At 37.4% G+C, this 17,602-nt stretch overlaps 1 protein-coding gene and 1 pseudogene across 21 annotated transcripts in view; one reads left to right on the top strand and one right to left on the bottom strand.

Annotated features, from left to right (window-relative positions):
* Positions 1–17,602, bottom strand: part of DGKH (diacylglycerol kinase eta) — a 190,369-nt gene that overhangs the window by 44,118 nt on the left and 128,649 nt on the right. For 19 of the 21 annotated variants that reach the window (XR_010150444.1, XR_010150445.1, XR_010150443.1 and 16 more), the window contains 4 exons: positions 15,781–15,889; positions 15,511–15,650; positions 10,184–10,268; positions 6,109–6,194 (listed from right to left, as the gene is read on the bottom strand). Coding sequence is in view for 16 of the 21 variants with exons in the window: in XM_016925244.4 (XP_016780733.2) it covers positions 6,109–6,194; positions 10,184–10,268; positions 15,511–15,650; positions 15,781–15,889 (420 nt within the window). In the remaining 5 variants the exon portion in view is untranslated. The remainder of the gene's footprint in view (positions 1–6,108; positions 6,195–10,183; positions 10,269–15,510; positions 15,651–15,780; positions 15,890–17,602) is intronic. The other 2 variants (XM_016925251.4, XM_016925250.4) reach the window with 2 other exon arrangements.
* On the top strand, positions 2,718–3,178 carry LOC104004384 (coiled-coil-helix-coiled-coil-helix domain-containing protein 2-like; annotated as a pseudogene).

Below are 17,602 nucleotides of genomic sequence, written 5' to 3'. Positions count from 1 at the left end.
ATCTTTAATCAATGTTAGAACTTTAAAAAAAAAATCATTTTTAGAGATGGGGGTCTTGCTCAGTTGCCTAGGCTGGAGTGCAATGGTGTGATCATAGGTAACTGCATCCCTGAACTCCTGGGCTCAAGTGATCCTCCCAGCTTAGCCTCCTGAGTAGCTAGGACCACAGGTCCATGTCACCATGCTGAGCTAATTAAAAAAAAAATTTTTTTTTTTGTAGAAATGTAGTCTCTCTGTGTCGCCCCGGCTGGTCTCTAACTCATGGCCTCAAGCGATCCTCCTGACTTGCACTCCCAAAGCAATGAGATTACAGGGGTGAGCCACTGCATAAGGCCTAGACAGAACTTTTGGCATTTCCAACATTTTATTTCCTTAATTTTGTTCTCTTCCTTCAAAATTGAACATAGTCAACTGTGTGAACCAAATACTCAGTTGAGGCTAACAACAGTCCACATTTCACATACCTGATGATTTCCACTATCATCTCTACTATATTACATATGTTAGACCCATACTTCTCATCACTAGTATTAGTACCCTCATTTATCACCTTTCCACTTAATTTCTTAAAGTGTGGGCAAATGACAGTAAAATATGCACATACTACACTAAGATAAATATGGCAATGGTACCCAGACAGAATCATAGATTGGCAGGCAGGGTCATCATATCTGAAAAATTCATTTTTCATCTAATAAAAAGTTCCAATTTGAAACTGAAGATGATTTAGAACTATCAATGCATAATACATAAAAATCTCTAGCTATCTTTGTCTCTAGCTATCTTTGTGCTCTGAGGAAATATTTTTAACAACTACCTCACTTTACCAATTAAATGAGGCGGGTTGGCCTAAATTATCCCTAAGGTAGATTCCAAATCTAAATTCTATGGTTCTATGACAATGGCGTCAATATTCCTGCTAGCTAGTTATCCCATTTTCTGAAACTTTTGTACACAGAACAAAATGCATTTATTTCAAAACTTGGGGGGTGAGTAGAGTGCGTAAGTAAAAAACCTAATTAACTCCTACTGTTAAAGCTAAAAAAGTTTTTAAACTACTGACTAAATAAAAGGAGAGACATATATTGTAGCTAAAGACAACTTATTTAATAACTGTTTTTCATTTTTACTAATAAATGGTATCTATGATTGCTAGTTAGAGCTGTGATTCTCAGAAGATAACTCCTATTACCATACCAAATTGATGAAGTTCTAAGGTCAAAGAAATGTTGTTTTAGGTTAACCTACATGTTAGCTATGTTAGTGGAATACAACTTTTCCATTAGCATTTCAACATTTTAAAAATAGCTGAAAACAGTTAAGGCTACTGGGAATTATTATTGCATGAAATAAATACAAACATGCACAAGAGGGTTTAAACATTTTGCCTTAATATTGTATCACTGAATAAATAAATAACACTCACAAAAAAAGGGAATTCTTTATCTAGGTAGTAATTACAAGTGTGTATGTGTGTGTGTGTGTGACTGTGTGTACATGCAGTATTTTTTTAATCATTGAGTTGTGCTCTTGTGATTTAGGTGCTTTACTGTATATGTCATGCCTCAGTAAGAATTGTTTTTTAAAGGGAAACCATTATAGAATTTTTAAGTGTTTTTTTTTTTAAGACGGGATCTCACACTGTCATCCAGATTGGAGTGCAATGGCGTGATCACAGCTCACTGCAGCCTCGAACTCTCATGCTCAAGGGATCCTCTCAACTCAGCCTCCTGAGTAGCTAGGACTACAGGCACATACCACCACATCCAGCTAATTTTAAAACTTTTTGTAGAGATGGGATTCCACTATGTTGCCCAGGCTGGTCTTGAACTCCTGGGCTCAAGTAATCCTCCCACCTTGGCCTCCCAAAGTGTTGAGATTATAGGCATGGACCACCATGCCTGGTCAAGATCTTTAAAGTCTTAAAGAGATATCACTCAAATGTAGTGTGTGAGCATTGTCTGAATTTTGAACAAATAAAGTGTGTGTGGTTTTTTTTTTTTTTAAAGACCTTGTCAAAATTCAGACAAGGTTCACAGAAAAACCTCTGAGAAAACTAAGGGAAATGGGATATGGCTTAAGTAATATTGATAGTGTTAGAGAATTATTATTAATTTTTAGATTAATAATAACTAATTATTATTAATTATACACACGTGTGCACAAGCACACACACACACATACAGTTAGCCCTCCATATTCATGGGTTCCACATCCATGGAGTCAACCAACCATGGATTGAAAACATTTGAAAAAGAAAACAGATCGTTTTGTCTACACTGAATATGTGCAGACTTTTTTTTTGTCATCATTCCCTGAACAATACAGTATAACAACTATTTACATAGCAAATACATTTGTTATTATAAATAATCTAGAGATGATTAAAGTATGTGGAAGGATGTGTGTAGGTTATATGCAAATACTATGGCATTTTCTATGAGGGACTTGAGTACCTATGAATATTGGTATCCAAGGGGGTCCTGGAGCCAATCCCCCATGGATAGAGAGGGAGGACTATATACCAAAAGTGTAGTAGAATAATTTTCAGGATGTTCTTAGAGATACTGTAGCAAAATAAAGTAGGAAGCAGATGGCAAAATGTTGGTAAATACTGAAACTGAATGATGGGTATGGTGGGAAGTAATTATATCAGTTTTGTTTGAAAATGTCCATAAAAATAAAATTTAGAGATGCTGAGCCACTGCCCATTTGTGATGGCACATGGAAGTCAAAGCTGCACCTCCAGCATGGCCCCTCTGGCCAGCCAGCCACCTCCAATGAGACCTGCACCCCGGCCAGCACCAGCAGCTCAGCTGCCAGCAGTGGCCCCACCCACTGCAGTTGAGTCTCCTGCTGCTGCATCCTGGCAGCCAGGTCTGATGGTCCAGATGGCAACCACTGCAGCTGGCGTGGCTGTGGGCCCTGCTGTGGGGCATATACTGGGTCAACTATCATGGGAATGGGGGCGCTTAAACAGAGGAAGTAATGCTGGGCTCACAAGGCCTGACATCACTTACCAGGAGCCTCTGGGAGACTAGCTGCACAGCAGCAGCAGCCTTGCTTGTATAAGACAGAACAGTTTCTGGAGTGTTCCCAGAACTAGGGTGATGTCAAGCTCAGTGAGGGTTCCAAGGAGGTGCTGAAACAGTGCAGACGTGCACATGGACTGGTCTAATCAAGAAGTTCAACTGAAGACATGGAAAATCAGCTTTCATGACCAAGTAAATTTAGCATAAAAATGTAACAGATAGTGAAGGTATAAAGTGAGAAACCAGCAGTTAAGCCTCTCCTCTGTCATTCATAGCTTCCTTGCTTCAGAATTGCAGTGGAAGAGGATATTCTTACTGTGCAGAATTTCATTAAGATGGTATAGAGTTTGGGGCTGGGTAAATGTTTGTGTGGCCTCCTTAAACCAGCTGTTGTGATTTTATTGTTTGTGAGATAACTGGAATAAAGTGATTTTCTTCCAAAAATAATAATAAGAAGAAATAAAATTTAACATATATTGTATTACTAGTACCAAATAATTATATATTGTCTCCTCTTTTTTCTCTTCAGCCTCTTTATGGCAAATTCCCTAGAATTGTATCTGGGGTTGTAAAGGCCTGGAAGCACAGATGAGTGAGTGACAAGAGGGATGCTGCATCAGAATGGAATCTGCTTAAGGGCAGGCAAGCTGGTTAGGGAAAAACCCAAAGCTAGGGCTAGGAGCAAAGCCTTAGACAAAGAGTCAGGCCAAGGTCAAAGAAAACATCTGAAATGTAATCGGGTAAAACGCGAGGTGATGCTACCATAATTTAATATAGCCCTCTGTCATTTATAAGCTCTATACTTATTATATTACTCAGCTTAATTATCCTAGCAGTTCCATGAGGGAGAAATAACAGGCCTTCTTTCCATATCCCCCACAAATAGGAAACAGGATTGAACACTAGAAAAAGCGCTGAATGGAAGCACAATGACTGGCCCAGGAGAGGTGGGCTACACACTCTCTTTGTTTGGTGGGCAGTGCTGCTGGGGTTTTCAATGAATTGTATTGCTTGATGGTGAAATGGACAAATCTCCAGTTTGTCCCAGGCTTTAGCACTCCCTATTGTCTTTCTCATCCCAGGCCCACTTCATACACCTAAGTGATGGGCTGGCCCTTGCCCTGTGAATCAAATGTATTTTGATATGACATTTCAGAGGACATTGCTAGAAAAGGTGGAAAGCTGCAATGGAAGCTTTTTTAAGGTATAGCAAGTCATAAGAGAATTATTTTTTGTTTAATATAGTTAAGTAAATATTTTAACTGGCCACTTTTTATAGTTTGGATGTCAGCAAAACCTTCATATTTACTTTCATGTGTTTGATCACTACCTTTCATATATTTCACATATTTTTAATGAAGTGGAATTCTTGTTAAGAAATTTCTACAGATGCAAACAGGATAATTAGAGTAGCCACCCCTTTTTCTCCCTATCATTCTTAATCTTAACACCTTTGTAGTACAACATTTTTGGCAGTGGAAACCTTTTCTCTAATAAAATCTTTTTTTTTTTTTTTTGAGACAAGATCTCACTCTGTCACCCAGGCTGGAGTGCAGTGGTGCCATCTTAGCTCTAGTACAACCTCCACCTCCCAGGCTCAAGTGATCCTCCCACCTCAGCCTCCTGAGAAGCTGGGACTACAGGCAAGCACCACCACACCTGGCTAATTTTAGTATGTATACTTTGAGTAGAGATGAGGTTTTGTCATATTGCCCAGGCTGGTCTTGAACTCCTGGGCTTCAAGTAATCTGCCCACCTTGGCCTCCCAAAGTGTTGGAATTACAGGCATGAGCCACTGTACCTGGTTCAAATACAATCTTACACAGAATTCCAATATTAAAATACTAAAACTCTGTTTTGTTGACATTAATAAATTAGATAGAATTAAATTTTCTCCTTTACAAGAAAAATTAAGCAATAAAGTTACAGATGACAGTTACAGTCTTCTATTCGATGCAGTTTCCAATTATTTCTGTATTTTATTTTAGTTACATGATCGTAAGGAAATTGTTTTCAATTAAGTAAAAATGGCAGAAGATGCTTTAGTCCAATATTTGCACAAAACAGAAACCTGCAGCACTGCCCGCCAAATACAGTCTGCAGCCCACCTCTCCTGGGCCAACTAGTGTGCTTCCCTTGCTGTAAGCCATTCAATTCTTTTCCTGTTGTGCAGTCCTGGTTCCTATTTCTGGGGAATATGTTGTCAAAAGCAATTGTTACTACATTTGTACTTTTTTCAGAAGCAAATTTGTTTATAATGATTGATCTTGTCTTTCCTCAACTTTACTGTGAATTAAGTACATAATATACCAAAATTTGTATATTTTTTCTTTACCACTTTCCCACTCCTTTTCTTTCTTTCTTCCCCTTTTCTCCTCTCTTCCTGCGTAACAGTAACCCATGCTTGCTAAGCCAGAATTTGAATGCATTCTTTTGCTTATCAGTTGAAAATTTCAGTTGGTGTCACCCCTTCTTCTAGTCGACTTTCCAGTCTCTTGACATCAGCATAGGATGTTTCAAAACTAAATTCTAAATTCCAGCCAGGCAACATTTGGGATAATAACATCAAGTAGCTTTGGCTCCATGTACAAAATCAACTTCATTAAAATATGATAACTTTGAATTAAAATGTAATTATTCAATTTAAACATGCTGAGAAATATCATTTTGAAAAATCTCATCATTTTCCTTTTTCTAATGTGATGTAAACAGTTCCTAAATAGTAGTGTTTATGGAAATAACGAATTATAACGAAATGTGTTTTCCATATTATAAGTAATCATAAACATTTCCTTAAATAGACATTTAGGTTAATTAAACTCTAAACGCTTCTTACACCTTTTTGATAAAAATGTTTCAAATTAAACATTTAAAAAATACCCTCTAAGTATACACCACTGCAAATAAGATGCTAACATGATTTTTAAAAATCAATTCAAATTTAGTACATCTAATTTTATAAGCTACTTCCAAGATATTTTTTGAGAAGAAAACTCACAAAGAAATGACCTAAATGGTAGGAGCCAGCTATCATTTCATTTTCACCATATTTAAAGACTTAAAACCCACAACTCACTTGGCAGAAGATATGACCACTGCATGTTCATCAGAACTGAGGATTTTTGTAAGATGCGTTGCAACTGAGTCTTCATAAATCGTCATCTGAAGAAAAGAAAACTCTACACTGTATTATTGTTGCTGGCATTTATACAACTCACTTATTGCTGCTCCAGAAATGGAACCCTTCATGACATATGTTTAGGCAAGGCAATCACTATAATGAAATATATGAAAGAGTCATCATGCAAAATAGATATTTCCTTTTGGCAAAAGGCTTTCGGTTTCTGGAATTCTTTAATTTATATTCTTACAGAAATCCATAAAAACTCCTTTACAAAATTTTTTAATGTAACAATATCTCAATATAAAAATAATTCCTACAAAGTAGGAATAAAAGCCAAAAAATCTAATAAAAATTGGGCAAAAGACTAGACATTTAAATATAAAAATATCCAAATGGCCCATAAACCGATGAAAACATATCCAATCTCAGCCATCAGGCAAATGGAAACTAAAACCACAATGCAGTACCACCATGCAGCTCCAAAATGGCTAAAATGAAAACAACTAGAAAATGGCAAGTGCTAGCAAGGCTATGGAGCTACAGAATTCTCAAACGCTGCTGATGGGAATGCAAACTGATACACTCTCACAAACGATTTGGTAGTGTCTCTTAAAGCTGAACATATGCAATGATATCACAGGACTCAGAAATTCAACTTCTATATCTACACCCAAAAGAAATGCAGAATTGTGTTCACCAAAAGACATGCACTAGGATGTTCACAGCAGCATTCATCTAATAGTAGAATGGATGACAAATTGCAGTGTATTTGTGCAATGGAAGACCATAGGAGAATGAGAATGAATGATTTATAGCCAAGCCACAGTATAGATCAATCTGATAAACATAACATTGAGTGAAAGAATCCAGAAACAAACGAGAGCATACAAAATGATTCTATTTTATAAAGTACAAAACAGATACCAATCTATACTATTAGAAGTCAGCACAGTGATTATTGGGGTAGGAGGTGGGGGTCTTGACTGAAAGAGGGCATGAGGGGGCTTATGGGGTACTTGAACACTGACGGGTGGCCTGGCATAGATTTGTTTAGTTTGTGAAAATTTACCAAGCTATACATTTATGACCTGTGCACTCTTCTGTATGTATAATTCAATCAAAAAGTTTTTAAAAATGCTGAATACACTTTCATATAATCATGTAAATAAATATTTCTTTTAAACAATAGTCAAAATGCCAAAAGCATCCATAATCCCTTTTCTATTTGACTCAAACTTTAACATCCCGTTGAAAGACCACATACATTTTCCTAATATGTAAAAATGTGCACAATATTTAAACAGCCTCATATTCAGAGCCTTACATCAAATGTATGCCTCAAATAATATTCCATTTCACACAGCACAAAATTTTCTAGTATAAATGATCTGCTCTAGGCAAGCTGGCCGCCTATGCTCTTCTGCCTGACTCAGGTATCTTTTCATTACTTCTACCAGTCAGCCTCAGTTTATTCAGACTTATTTGAAGATTCAATTAAGTCTGAATAAGCCTTCCCCACAAAGCTTTCCTGACTAGCCTCTTCCCAAAAGAACCACATTCCTAATTTACCTTCATTCCACAAGTGGTTATGTTACTCTTTCAAAAGTATGTTACTCTTTTAAATTTCTACATTCCCTCCTTCAAAGGCAGACCACTACAGGAAAGCAATTTTACATCAAAGAAAGGAAGTGAGGCCAGGAGCTCCCAAGTTACACACGATGTTGCATTTACCCACAAATCCACCTTACTGATCTCTTAAACACTAAAAATTACATCTTTACAGCTAGGATGAGAAAAATGAAAATATATAATCTAAAAATAAACTTTAAAATTTGAAAAAAGAAAATGTTCTCCAGAGATTTGTTTTATTTTTCTTCCCTGCAGGGTAGAAAATATTTTACATGATCATTAATGCGATTAATAAATTCATTAATGCCAGTTGACTAATGTATTAATTAATAACATTTGATTAATGCCATTTGAAACTTACATTCAAAAAATCCGAGTTTTTGTCCATTAAAAATATTTGAAGATCAAAAAATACAACTTCTCTCAGAGGAAAATAAAATAGCCTCTATGTTCAAAGATAAAATTATAGATGTAACTTATTAACCTACTATGCAGTCACTTAGCACGGTTAGAAAGGTAAGTAATAATAAGAGTTAATATTTTGCATCGTGTACCAGGCACTGTAATTAAGCACTCTGTATATATTTACCCCTCTGTCCTGTTTTATAGCCAAAGAACCTGAAGCTTACTGAGTAATTTGCCTAAGACCCACAGCTAATGAAGTATACAAAAGCTAAGAAGAAAGATTTAGTCTACTTTTATCGCAGTTTTCAAGGTAAAAAGGCCACACACAGTAAAATGCATTCCTGGTGCCAGCCTAGTTCAGGGCCTAGTCAGGGCCATTCAGAACACTCATTTAATCTGTTATCTTAAAGTATGCTATCCCTTTGTTACAAAAATAAGTTTATTTTTAAAAAGCAAAGTTTCATTTAAAACTTTCGTACAAAAAAAGAGAGATTTCCTTCATATCTTTAGAATTGTACCTCATATTTAGTGATTATACATAAGTGATAAAAGTAAATTATTTACTGTTATTTTATATGCTAGAAAACAGACATTTCTGAAGTAAATGGAAGAAAAAAATTCTCCTTTTTGTCTTTTTTGGAAAGAAATTAATAACATTTACAAAAATACTGTTAAGATAAAGGACTGGTTTCCATAAAAATGTGTTATGTTTATGGAATCACATAACTAAAAATGCTGCTGAAAATAAAATGATAAATATATTAATCTTTAATAGTGATTATCTCTGGGTGGTAGGACTACAGGTGATTTTATTTTCTTTTTCATATAATTTTGTATTTCCCAAATTTTTTTAGAAGCAGTTTTGGCTATCAGCAGTTTTTATGTCAGAAACAGTTTTTAAAATACAATTAGCTTCTCTAAGAAACGGCTCCATGTTTTTAGTTATCATTCCTTGCCTTGGTTTTGACAAGATCATAATTTTCTTAATGACAAAACAAAGATTTCAACTGTAAAATAAACAGATGAATTTTCCTGGAGGGAAAAATAAGCTAGCATAGATCAAATGGTCTTAATGAGTCAGAGAATAATCCTTTGAAAGTCAGGTTCTGTTTTAAATCTACACTGCTTTGAGGTTTAATCAGAATGCTAAATCTTTAAAAACATTAGTCATTTATGGTCTGTAGTAGAGATGGAATTAAGTGGTCTTTCTTTAACTATATCAACAGGCTTAACCCAGAGACCTGTCTTGCTGTCCCTTCAGAAGAGTAGGGGCCGGCCACAGTGTCTCATGCCTGTAATCCCAGCACTTTGGGAGGCTAAGGCAGGAGGATCTCTTGAGACCAGGAGGTCAAGGCTGCAGTGAGCTGTGTTTGCATCATTGCATTCCAGCCAGCCTGGGCCACAGAGCAAGACCCTGTCTCAAAAAGAAAAGAACAAGAAAAGAGTACGCAAAGCAAGCAGTAAGACAGAAATTGCATAATATTCTGGCCATGAGTATTGGTGTGTTTGGATACTGTTTAAAGAAGCTAACATCTTATAATCAAACAATCTAATGGCCAAAGTAGAAGATGAATAAACACTAACAGGAAACACCAGCTGACCTTCCTAGAGCTCTGCTGATAAAACGGAAACAGGCAGATAGAACATGCAGGGAGGAATTATCTGGGCAGGAGAAGAGATAGTGCTTTACACATCTGTTATATCATTTAACTTCCACGACTTTGTAGCCTCACTTTACACATGAAGAGTCCCAGGAAGAGGAGTGACTGGGCACTCCCGGTGTGGGTGGTCATGGAAGGACTCTAGCCTAGATTCAGGATTCTTCTCTCTGGGGAAGAGGACTAGAGGTAGTCAATGAGACCATACCCCAAAAATAAAATTAAGTTAACATGCTACCACCATATATTAGGAGTACATTTTCTCTCTCTCTTTTTTTTTTTTTTTCAAGATATCCACCCCCATTTCAAATGATAGGTAAAGGGTTAAGTCTTACATAAAATTCTTCAGATGCTTCTGGAGGTCCTGGAAGTAGGGAAGCTTTTGGTGGCAATTTGAGTTCATATGTCATTATACTCCACCTGAAGGGAGAAAAACTCTTTGGTCTAAGATTTCCTTAAAATTGGATAAACTAACTGTTAGCATCTCATAAACGCGCACACACACACGCACGCACACACACACACACACACACACATTCATGAACTATGGTTTATTTTATCTTAAAACAACCAAAAATGGGAAAAGAGATCACATTTCAGTAATCTCATAAAATGTTGAATTTATAATTTATGATTTCTACATCTTACCATTTCTCCAATTAGTGGCTTCCAAATGTTTTAAGACCCATAGCCCACAATAAGAAATCCACACATGTTACAACGCCCCCATTTCTTCTCAGGTGCAATGCATTCTGACTTTTCCATTCTTTTCTGTTCTATTTAAAAAATAATGCTCATTGCAGTTTACTAACTAGGTTATAAATTACTAATGAGTCATAACCCAAAGTTTTAAAACAATGTCTTAAATTAAATAAATACATACTACCTATAAACTGTTACTCAATCACACTTGCCAAATCAGCTTATACATACATAAAATGAAAATTAGCTAAATACCCCTTCTTAAATTAAGAAATAATGAATGTAACCATGAGAGTAGGGGGAAAATATTAATAATACTTAACTGAAGTAAATTTATTTCAATTAGCTACAAGTATTAATTTCAAAGCAAACATAAAATCATTTGGTGTTAGAGAAAAGCAATCAACTCAAGGTAGGTCCAGTTTTCTATCCAAAATAATAATTTCAAAATTTGGGAAGAAGAGTTGGGCCAGGACATTATTGTAGACTAACAAAATATGAAATAAAGGCCAGGTGTGGTGGCTCATGCCTGTAATCCCAGCACTTTGGGAGACTGAAGTGAATGAATTGCTGGGGCTCAGGAGTTCCAGACCAGCCTGGGCAACATGGTGAAACCTTGTCTCTACAAAAAAATTAAAAATAGCCTGGCATGGTGCTGTGCACCTGTAATCCCAGCTACTTGGATTGCTGAGGAGGGAGGATCACTTGAGCCTGGGAGGTGGAGGTTGCAGTGAGCTGAGATCACGCCACTGCACTCCAGCCTGGGTGACAGAGCCAGACTCTGTCTCAAAAAAAAGAAAAAAGGCCAGGTGCAGTAGATCATGCCTATAATCCCAGCACTTTGGGAGGCCATGGCAGGTGGATCACTGAGGTCAGGAGTTCAAGAACAGCCTGGCCAACATGGTGAAACCCCGTCTCTACTAAAAATATTAAAAATTAGCCAGGTGTGGTGGCGGGCACCTGTAATCCCAGCTACTCAGGAGGCTGAGGCAGGAGAATCACTTGAACCTGCGAGGCGGAGGTTGCAGTGAGCCAAGATCGTGCCACTGCACTCCAGCCTCGATGACAACAGCAAAACTCCATCTCAAAGAAAAAGATGTAAAATAAAGATTTTTACACAGAAACAAAGCATAATAAAAGCAGTACCTTAACAAATGAATTTTAAGAAAAGCATAACACAGCTGAAGCTACTGATAGAACCCAGAGGAAAATCCCAAGATCAATATTTAAACAGAACCTAGTGTATCATTCAGCCTATGAGAATAAATATTTGCATAAAAATTCAAATTCCCAGAAAGCCCCCCAATAGACATACATTATATTTCGGGACATGTAAACTAGTTACTTTTAGCTACTATTCAACTCTTCACATGAAAATACTTTAAAAGAAATTTACTTTGGGAGGCTGAGGCGGGCAGATCACGAGGTCAAGAGGTCAAAAGATCAAGACCATCCTGGCCAACATGGTGAAACCCTGTCTCTACTAAAAATACAAAAATCAGCTGGGTGTGGTGGCACACGCCTGTAGTCCCAACTACTTGGGAGGCTGAGGCAGGAGTATCGCTTGAACCCAGAATGTGGAGGTTACAGTGAGCCGAGATTGTGCCACTGAACTCCAGCCTGGCGACAGAGCGAAACTCTGTCTCAAAAAAAAGAGGCTGGGAGTGGTGGCTTATGCCTATAATCCCAGCACTTTGGGAGGCCGAGGCGGGCGCATCACGAGGTCAGGAGATCAAGACCAACCTGGCTAACATGGTGAAACCCCGTCTCTACTAAAAATACAAAAATTAGCCGGGCGTGGTGGCAGGCAGCTATAGTCCCAGCTACTTGGGAGGCTGAGGCAGGAGAATGGCGTGAACCTGGGAGGCGGAGCTTGCAGTGAGGCAAGATCGCACCACTGCACTCCAGCCTGGGCTACAGAGCGAGACTCCGTCTCAAAAAAAAAAAAAAGAAAGAAATTTATATTTGAAAACCAAAAGCCATCATTTATCCATGCAGCAGATATACTATATTGAGCATCTCAAAAGTCACAGGGTCTGGAAACGCAAGGGTGAATAGGCTTCCCCAATGAAGCTAACATTCCAGTGCAAAAAATAGGTAGGATGCAAGCAAACAAAACAATTAAACTTTGTAAATATCCAAACAGGGAAAACCACGAGTAGAAATATAAAAGTCAAGTTCCTTATAGCTGGAAATACTTTTCTGGTCAAAGACAGTTAAATAAATGGTAAATAAATCCATCCAAATGTCTGAGTTCCTTGCACCTTCCATGCTATACCTCCCCACTCGATAGGAAATGGTTGGAGCTAAATAAAAAGGAGAAAGTGGCAGCAAGAGATGAAAAAGTGAGGAAGAGGTGCATATGAGTATCAGCTAAGCAGAGGCACAGGCCAGAAGGAAGGAACCATCTGGCCTACACACATAAAGGGGAAAGAGTGCAGGGTTGAGAAAGGACCCTGGACACTAGACAGAGCAGGGATTGCAGTTTACCGTGCCCGTTCTATTACTTATTAGCTATTTAACTTAGATAATGTGAAAGCCTCCTAAACCTTTTCACCAGTAAAATGGAGATGGCAATATTAGCTATCTCTAGGAGAAGGGAGATAATTAAATGAGATGATACACGAAGTAAAGCAACTAGAAAGTGCTAGCAGACAAAAAATGAGTTGTTTTTATTCCCACTGTATCCAGAAAAATACATTTTCATCTTTGTAAAATAATGCTTTTCTGACCCAACCCAAAGTGTTGTTCTGAGGATCAAATAAATATATTTGAAAAACTCATCTAATTTAGAACATTAAACAATGACTTTTTAACTGGTGTATTTTTTTTTTTTTGAGACAGGGTCTCGCTCTGTTGGCCAGGCTTCAGTGCATTGGCATGATCTTGGCTCACTGCAACCTCCGCCTCCCGGGTTCAAGCGATTCTCCTGCCTCAGCCTCCCGAGTAGCTGGGATTACAGGTGCCCACCACCATGCCCAGTTAATTTTTGTATTTTTAGTAGAGACAGGGTTTCACCGTGTTGGCCAGGCTGGTCTCGAACTCCTGACCTCAGGTAATTCGCCCACCTGGGCCTCCCAAAGTGCTGGGATTACAGGCGTGAGCCACTGCAACCAACCCACTTGTTCTTTACAAACAGTAAATTAATAAAGGAAACATAGGAATAAAATATTCCTATGTTTCTAACAAAGATCTTAAGTTTCTGAATCCACTTTGATTTTTGTGTGTGTGTATTTTCTTTTGTTTTGTTTTGATTTTGCATATCAGTTGGTATTCAAGGAATTTCACCATGGGGGTGCTGTTTCTTGGCTAACCACCTGGAGAAGTGACTTTTTATTCATTTATTTATTTATTTTTAATTTTTTTTGAGACAGGGTCTCACTCTGTCGCCCAGATTGTAGGGCAGTGGTGCAATTGTGGCTCACTGCCACCTCCACCTCCTGGGCTCAAGTGATCCTCCCACATCGGCCTTCCAAAGTGTTGGGATTATAGGCGTGAGCCACCTCCCCCAACTGAGAAGTGAATTTCTATAGCACACGAGGGGAAAGCACATACCCAGGGTAGATGAAATGCCTAACAGCAGGGGAAGTGGTCTTTACATTTGCAACAAAGAAAGCATTTAAATAACCCCTTTTGTTTGGTAACCACAGAATTGGACAGTTGTCTGGGAAGTCACCTCCAGGCTCATTTACAAATAATGGTGATTTTATTTATTTATTTTCAATCTTTTTTCCCCAGTTAGGTATAATTGACAAATAAAAAATTGTATATATTTAAGGTGTACAACTTGATGTTTGGATATATATACAACACAATCAAGCTAACTAACATATCCATAGGTACCATTTCTCTTTTTCATTCCTTTTCTTCTTTTAACCTCCAGATTATTTTAAAGGCTGGAGGCTGAACCCAGTAGCACATAAGATTATAAACTTTTATGCACCCAAGCTACTGGAGTATCTCTCTCATGTAATTTTGGATAAACAGAGACAAATGTTCTACTTCCCAGCTCTCTTTTTAAATATTCTGTCAGCAAAATATTTTACCTTATGACAGGCAAGGTTACAATTAATTAGGTTATAGCCCATCTTAGAGTAATTACATTTCAGATTGGTGGCTCCCTGGTGAAATTTTGTTATTTTCGGGAAGAGTTCCACAGATGGCTAATTCTATCAAAATTGTTTTGATTTATGCTACCTCAAGTTGATCATGATATTTTGACATCTGTCTTCTACTGATATTGGGGGTTGGGGAGTGGCTGGTTACTGAGTCCTGTTGTTCCTTATACCCAAATTTTAAACACTTCCTCCATAACACGCAGGGTACACACATTGTAGCTTCTTTTTTATACACGGACATTCAGAGAGAAAGCAATTAAGAGATGTGATCAAGAACAGCATAAACACAATGACAGTCCCTTCATTTGAAGCTGTCTTCCTAATATTTTCCTGCCCCTGGGAAAGGACTGCTTATATTTTAACATATCTAGTTCTTATTGGATCAATGCATTCTTAATATGTATATTTAAGAGGAGATATTCTAACAAATCTAACGTTTATATGTCCTCTTTAGCTTTTTGGAAACCATACAATGACAGGAGACTACCTACCATACTCATCAAAAGGCCTCCCACAAAATGAACTATTTTCGTTTTCTGACCTGAACTGCAATTTAAAGTAAATAGTAGTAACATAGCCTTCTGTATTTAAAATAATGAGTTCCTCAGACTAGTTTTTTATAATTCATTCATTCACTATAAAACATCTTTATTGAGTGTCTTCTCTGTGATAGGCCCTGTTCTCCATCTCAGGGATTAACCAGTGGACAAGATCAGGAAGGCTCTGCCTTCATGGAGCTTCTGGTCAGTAAAATTTATTAATAAATATTTGTTAAGAAATCATCAAAAAATGATTTCAGTATGCCATTTTCCATCTAGTTGTAGAAAATAATTTACTTTTACCTGTCCAACATTTTGGTACTGGCTCGTTCCAGTTTCTCTAGGATCTGAGGAAGTTGGGTGTCATCGTCATATGAACCTCCCCAGCCAAGAACTCGGGCAAGGTCATTTCCTGTACCCAAAGGCAACACTCCCAGCTGACACTGAAAGACAGTGCAACAGGGTGACTTTCAGACAAGTTGAGAAATAGGGACTACTGCATTTCTGCACCTCTCTGGTAAGTATGTTAGTATGCATTCATGTTAACTAGCAAGTAAAAGAATTAGCACTTGCCTGTTTATTCAAGTTGAGCTTATCGATTTCTGACAAAACCCAACCTACACTTCCATCACCTCCACAAACAAGAATCCGGAAATTGTCAAACTTCTGAAATAATCTTAAACTGAAAGCAAAAAGGATTTTATTTTAGTATAAAGAAATAAAAATCACTTTCCTCAATTCTTTGTTATTCTGTATCAGTATTCATATTCAGATTAAATATAAGAACTCCTACTTACATGTTAATTATACCATAAACATTCACTGAAGTGTAATTTTAACTCAAGAAAACTTCTGAATCATAAGGAGGAAAGGGAATGATAAGTAGAAATGAAGATAAAATTAGGAGGAATGGGGGTGAGAAATGAGAAAACAAAAAAGAAGCAGAAACCGGGAAAGGTAAAGTAATACAAGATGGTGGAAGTAGTGGTTCTTCTCTTTCTATTACAAGAATAAATTCTTTCCTTAAGAATTACAAACCATGGGTAAGGAATCTAGGGTGCTGATGCTAATGAGTGACGCTCAGGCAGTTCCTAAAGACACCAATCATTGTATTGCTCTCAGGACTCCCAACTGGCTTTTTCTCCTCCTCTTCTCCTATTCTCAGGCCCATCCTTCTATTTTCCCTCATCTCAACTTTTGACACATCCCGTCTCCTAAATGTACCCTTGTACACTTACTTCAAGTATTATGGAAAATCTGAAAAATATTAGAGGGACAATCTCAGGAAGTTTCATCAAGAGAGGTCCTTGAAGCCTTCAAGGACAAATGGGAAAATAAATCAAGACTATAAGATAATGGAACTATAAAGGATTATAAAATGGACGTGTTAGAAAGGGGGACAAAACTACCCTAGCATGGCAGAGACAAAGAAGGTGAGAAGAGAGGCTAGATGAGGAAACTCTAGGACCTCAGCAGAGGAAAGGAAGGGCAGTACACGTAGATAAGGAGGAAGCTGGGTATAAATGAAGAAGACCAACATCCATGTGACCAGAAGGGCCGGAGACTTAGCAAGATAAAGGCAATGGAAGCAGGAAGGAAGACTCAGGGGGCAAAAGTGAACAGAGGCACCAAGAGAGAAGAAAGGAGAGAAATAGAGAAGACAGAGGAAAGTATCACATTACGAAACACAAAATGCCTTTTCAGGCACTGGTATCAAAAATCCCCACTTCTACTTCCGTGTTCATGCTTTAAGGTAATGGTGGAACCCAAGAGAAAAGCTGAGTTGCTGTAAGTATGTTACATAGAGGTTTGAAGGCCCCTGGTTCAGAAGACATAATATCGCCTCTTAAGAAAAATCATATGCATACCCTAAAAATGTATTGAAAGTGCCAAAAGGTATATTTTCCCTCAGTGAAAATACCACTTAGTTCATTTTATCTTACAGATTTTAAGTCATATGACATCCAGAAAGCTGAAAAGAATCATCAACAAAGTATTTCTTTGTCATTTATGTGAACTGAGTCTGAGATCCTTGAAGAACTGCCCTTGACAGCCATGAGAGTCCCTGTACTTTGGTTTAATAATCGATTATTTATATTATATGTAAATCAATATCAGCCTTCCATGCAAATCATTTTCTAATATTACTTTATATTTCTATATTTACGCAAGTTGATCTTTATTGGAGCTAAAGAAATTGTTAGTATTGTTTGATGTAGAATATATTCTAAAACATTTTCTAAACAAATTTTGAAATTGAGAAATTAGGAATTTATACAAGACAGTTGTATAACTATCCAAAAGGTTGTGTTAAAACTTATAATTAGGGCTTTAAAAACGAGGGAGGGATCTAGAGGAATCTGTAATTTTCATGAGCTGAAAAACCAAACACATT

Source organism: Pan troglodytes, chromosome 14 (genome assembly GCF_028858775.2).
Source record: "Pan troglodytes isolate AG18354 chromosome 14, NHGRI_mPanTro3-v2.0_pri, whole genome shotgun sequence".
NCBI classification, from domain to species: domain Eukaryota; kingdom Metazoa; phylum Chordata; class Mammalia; order Primates; family Hominidae; genus Pan; species Pan troglodytes.
The sequence above is the reverse complement of the archived record's forward strand: the minus strand, read 5'-3'. Positions and strand labels throughout refer to the sequence as shown.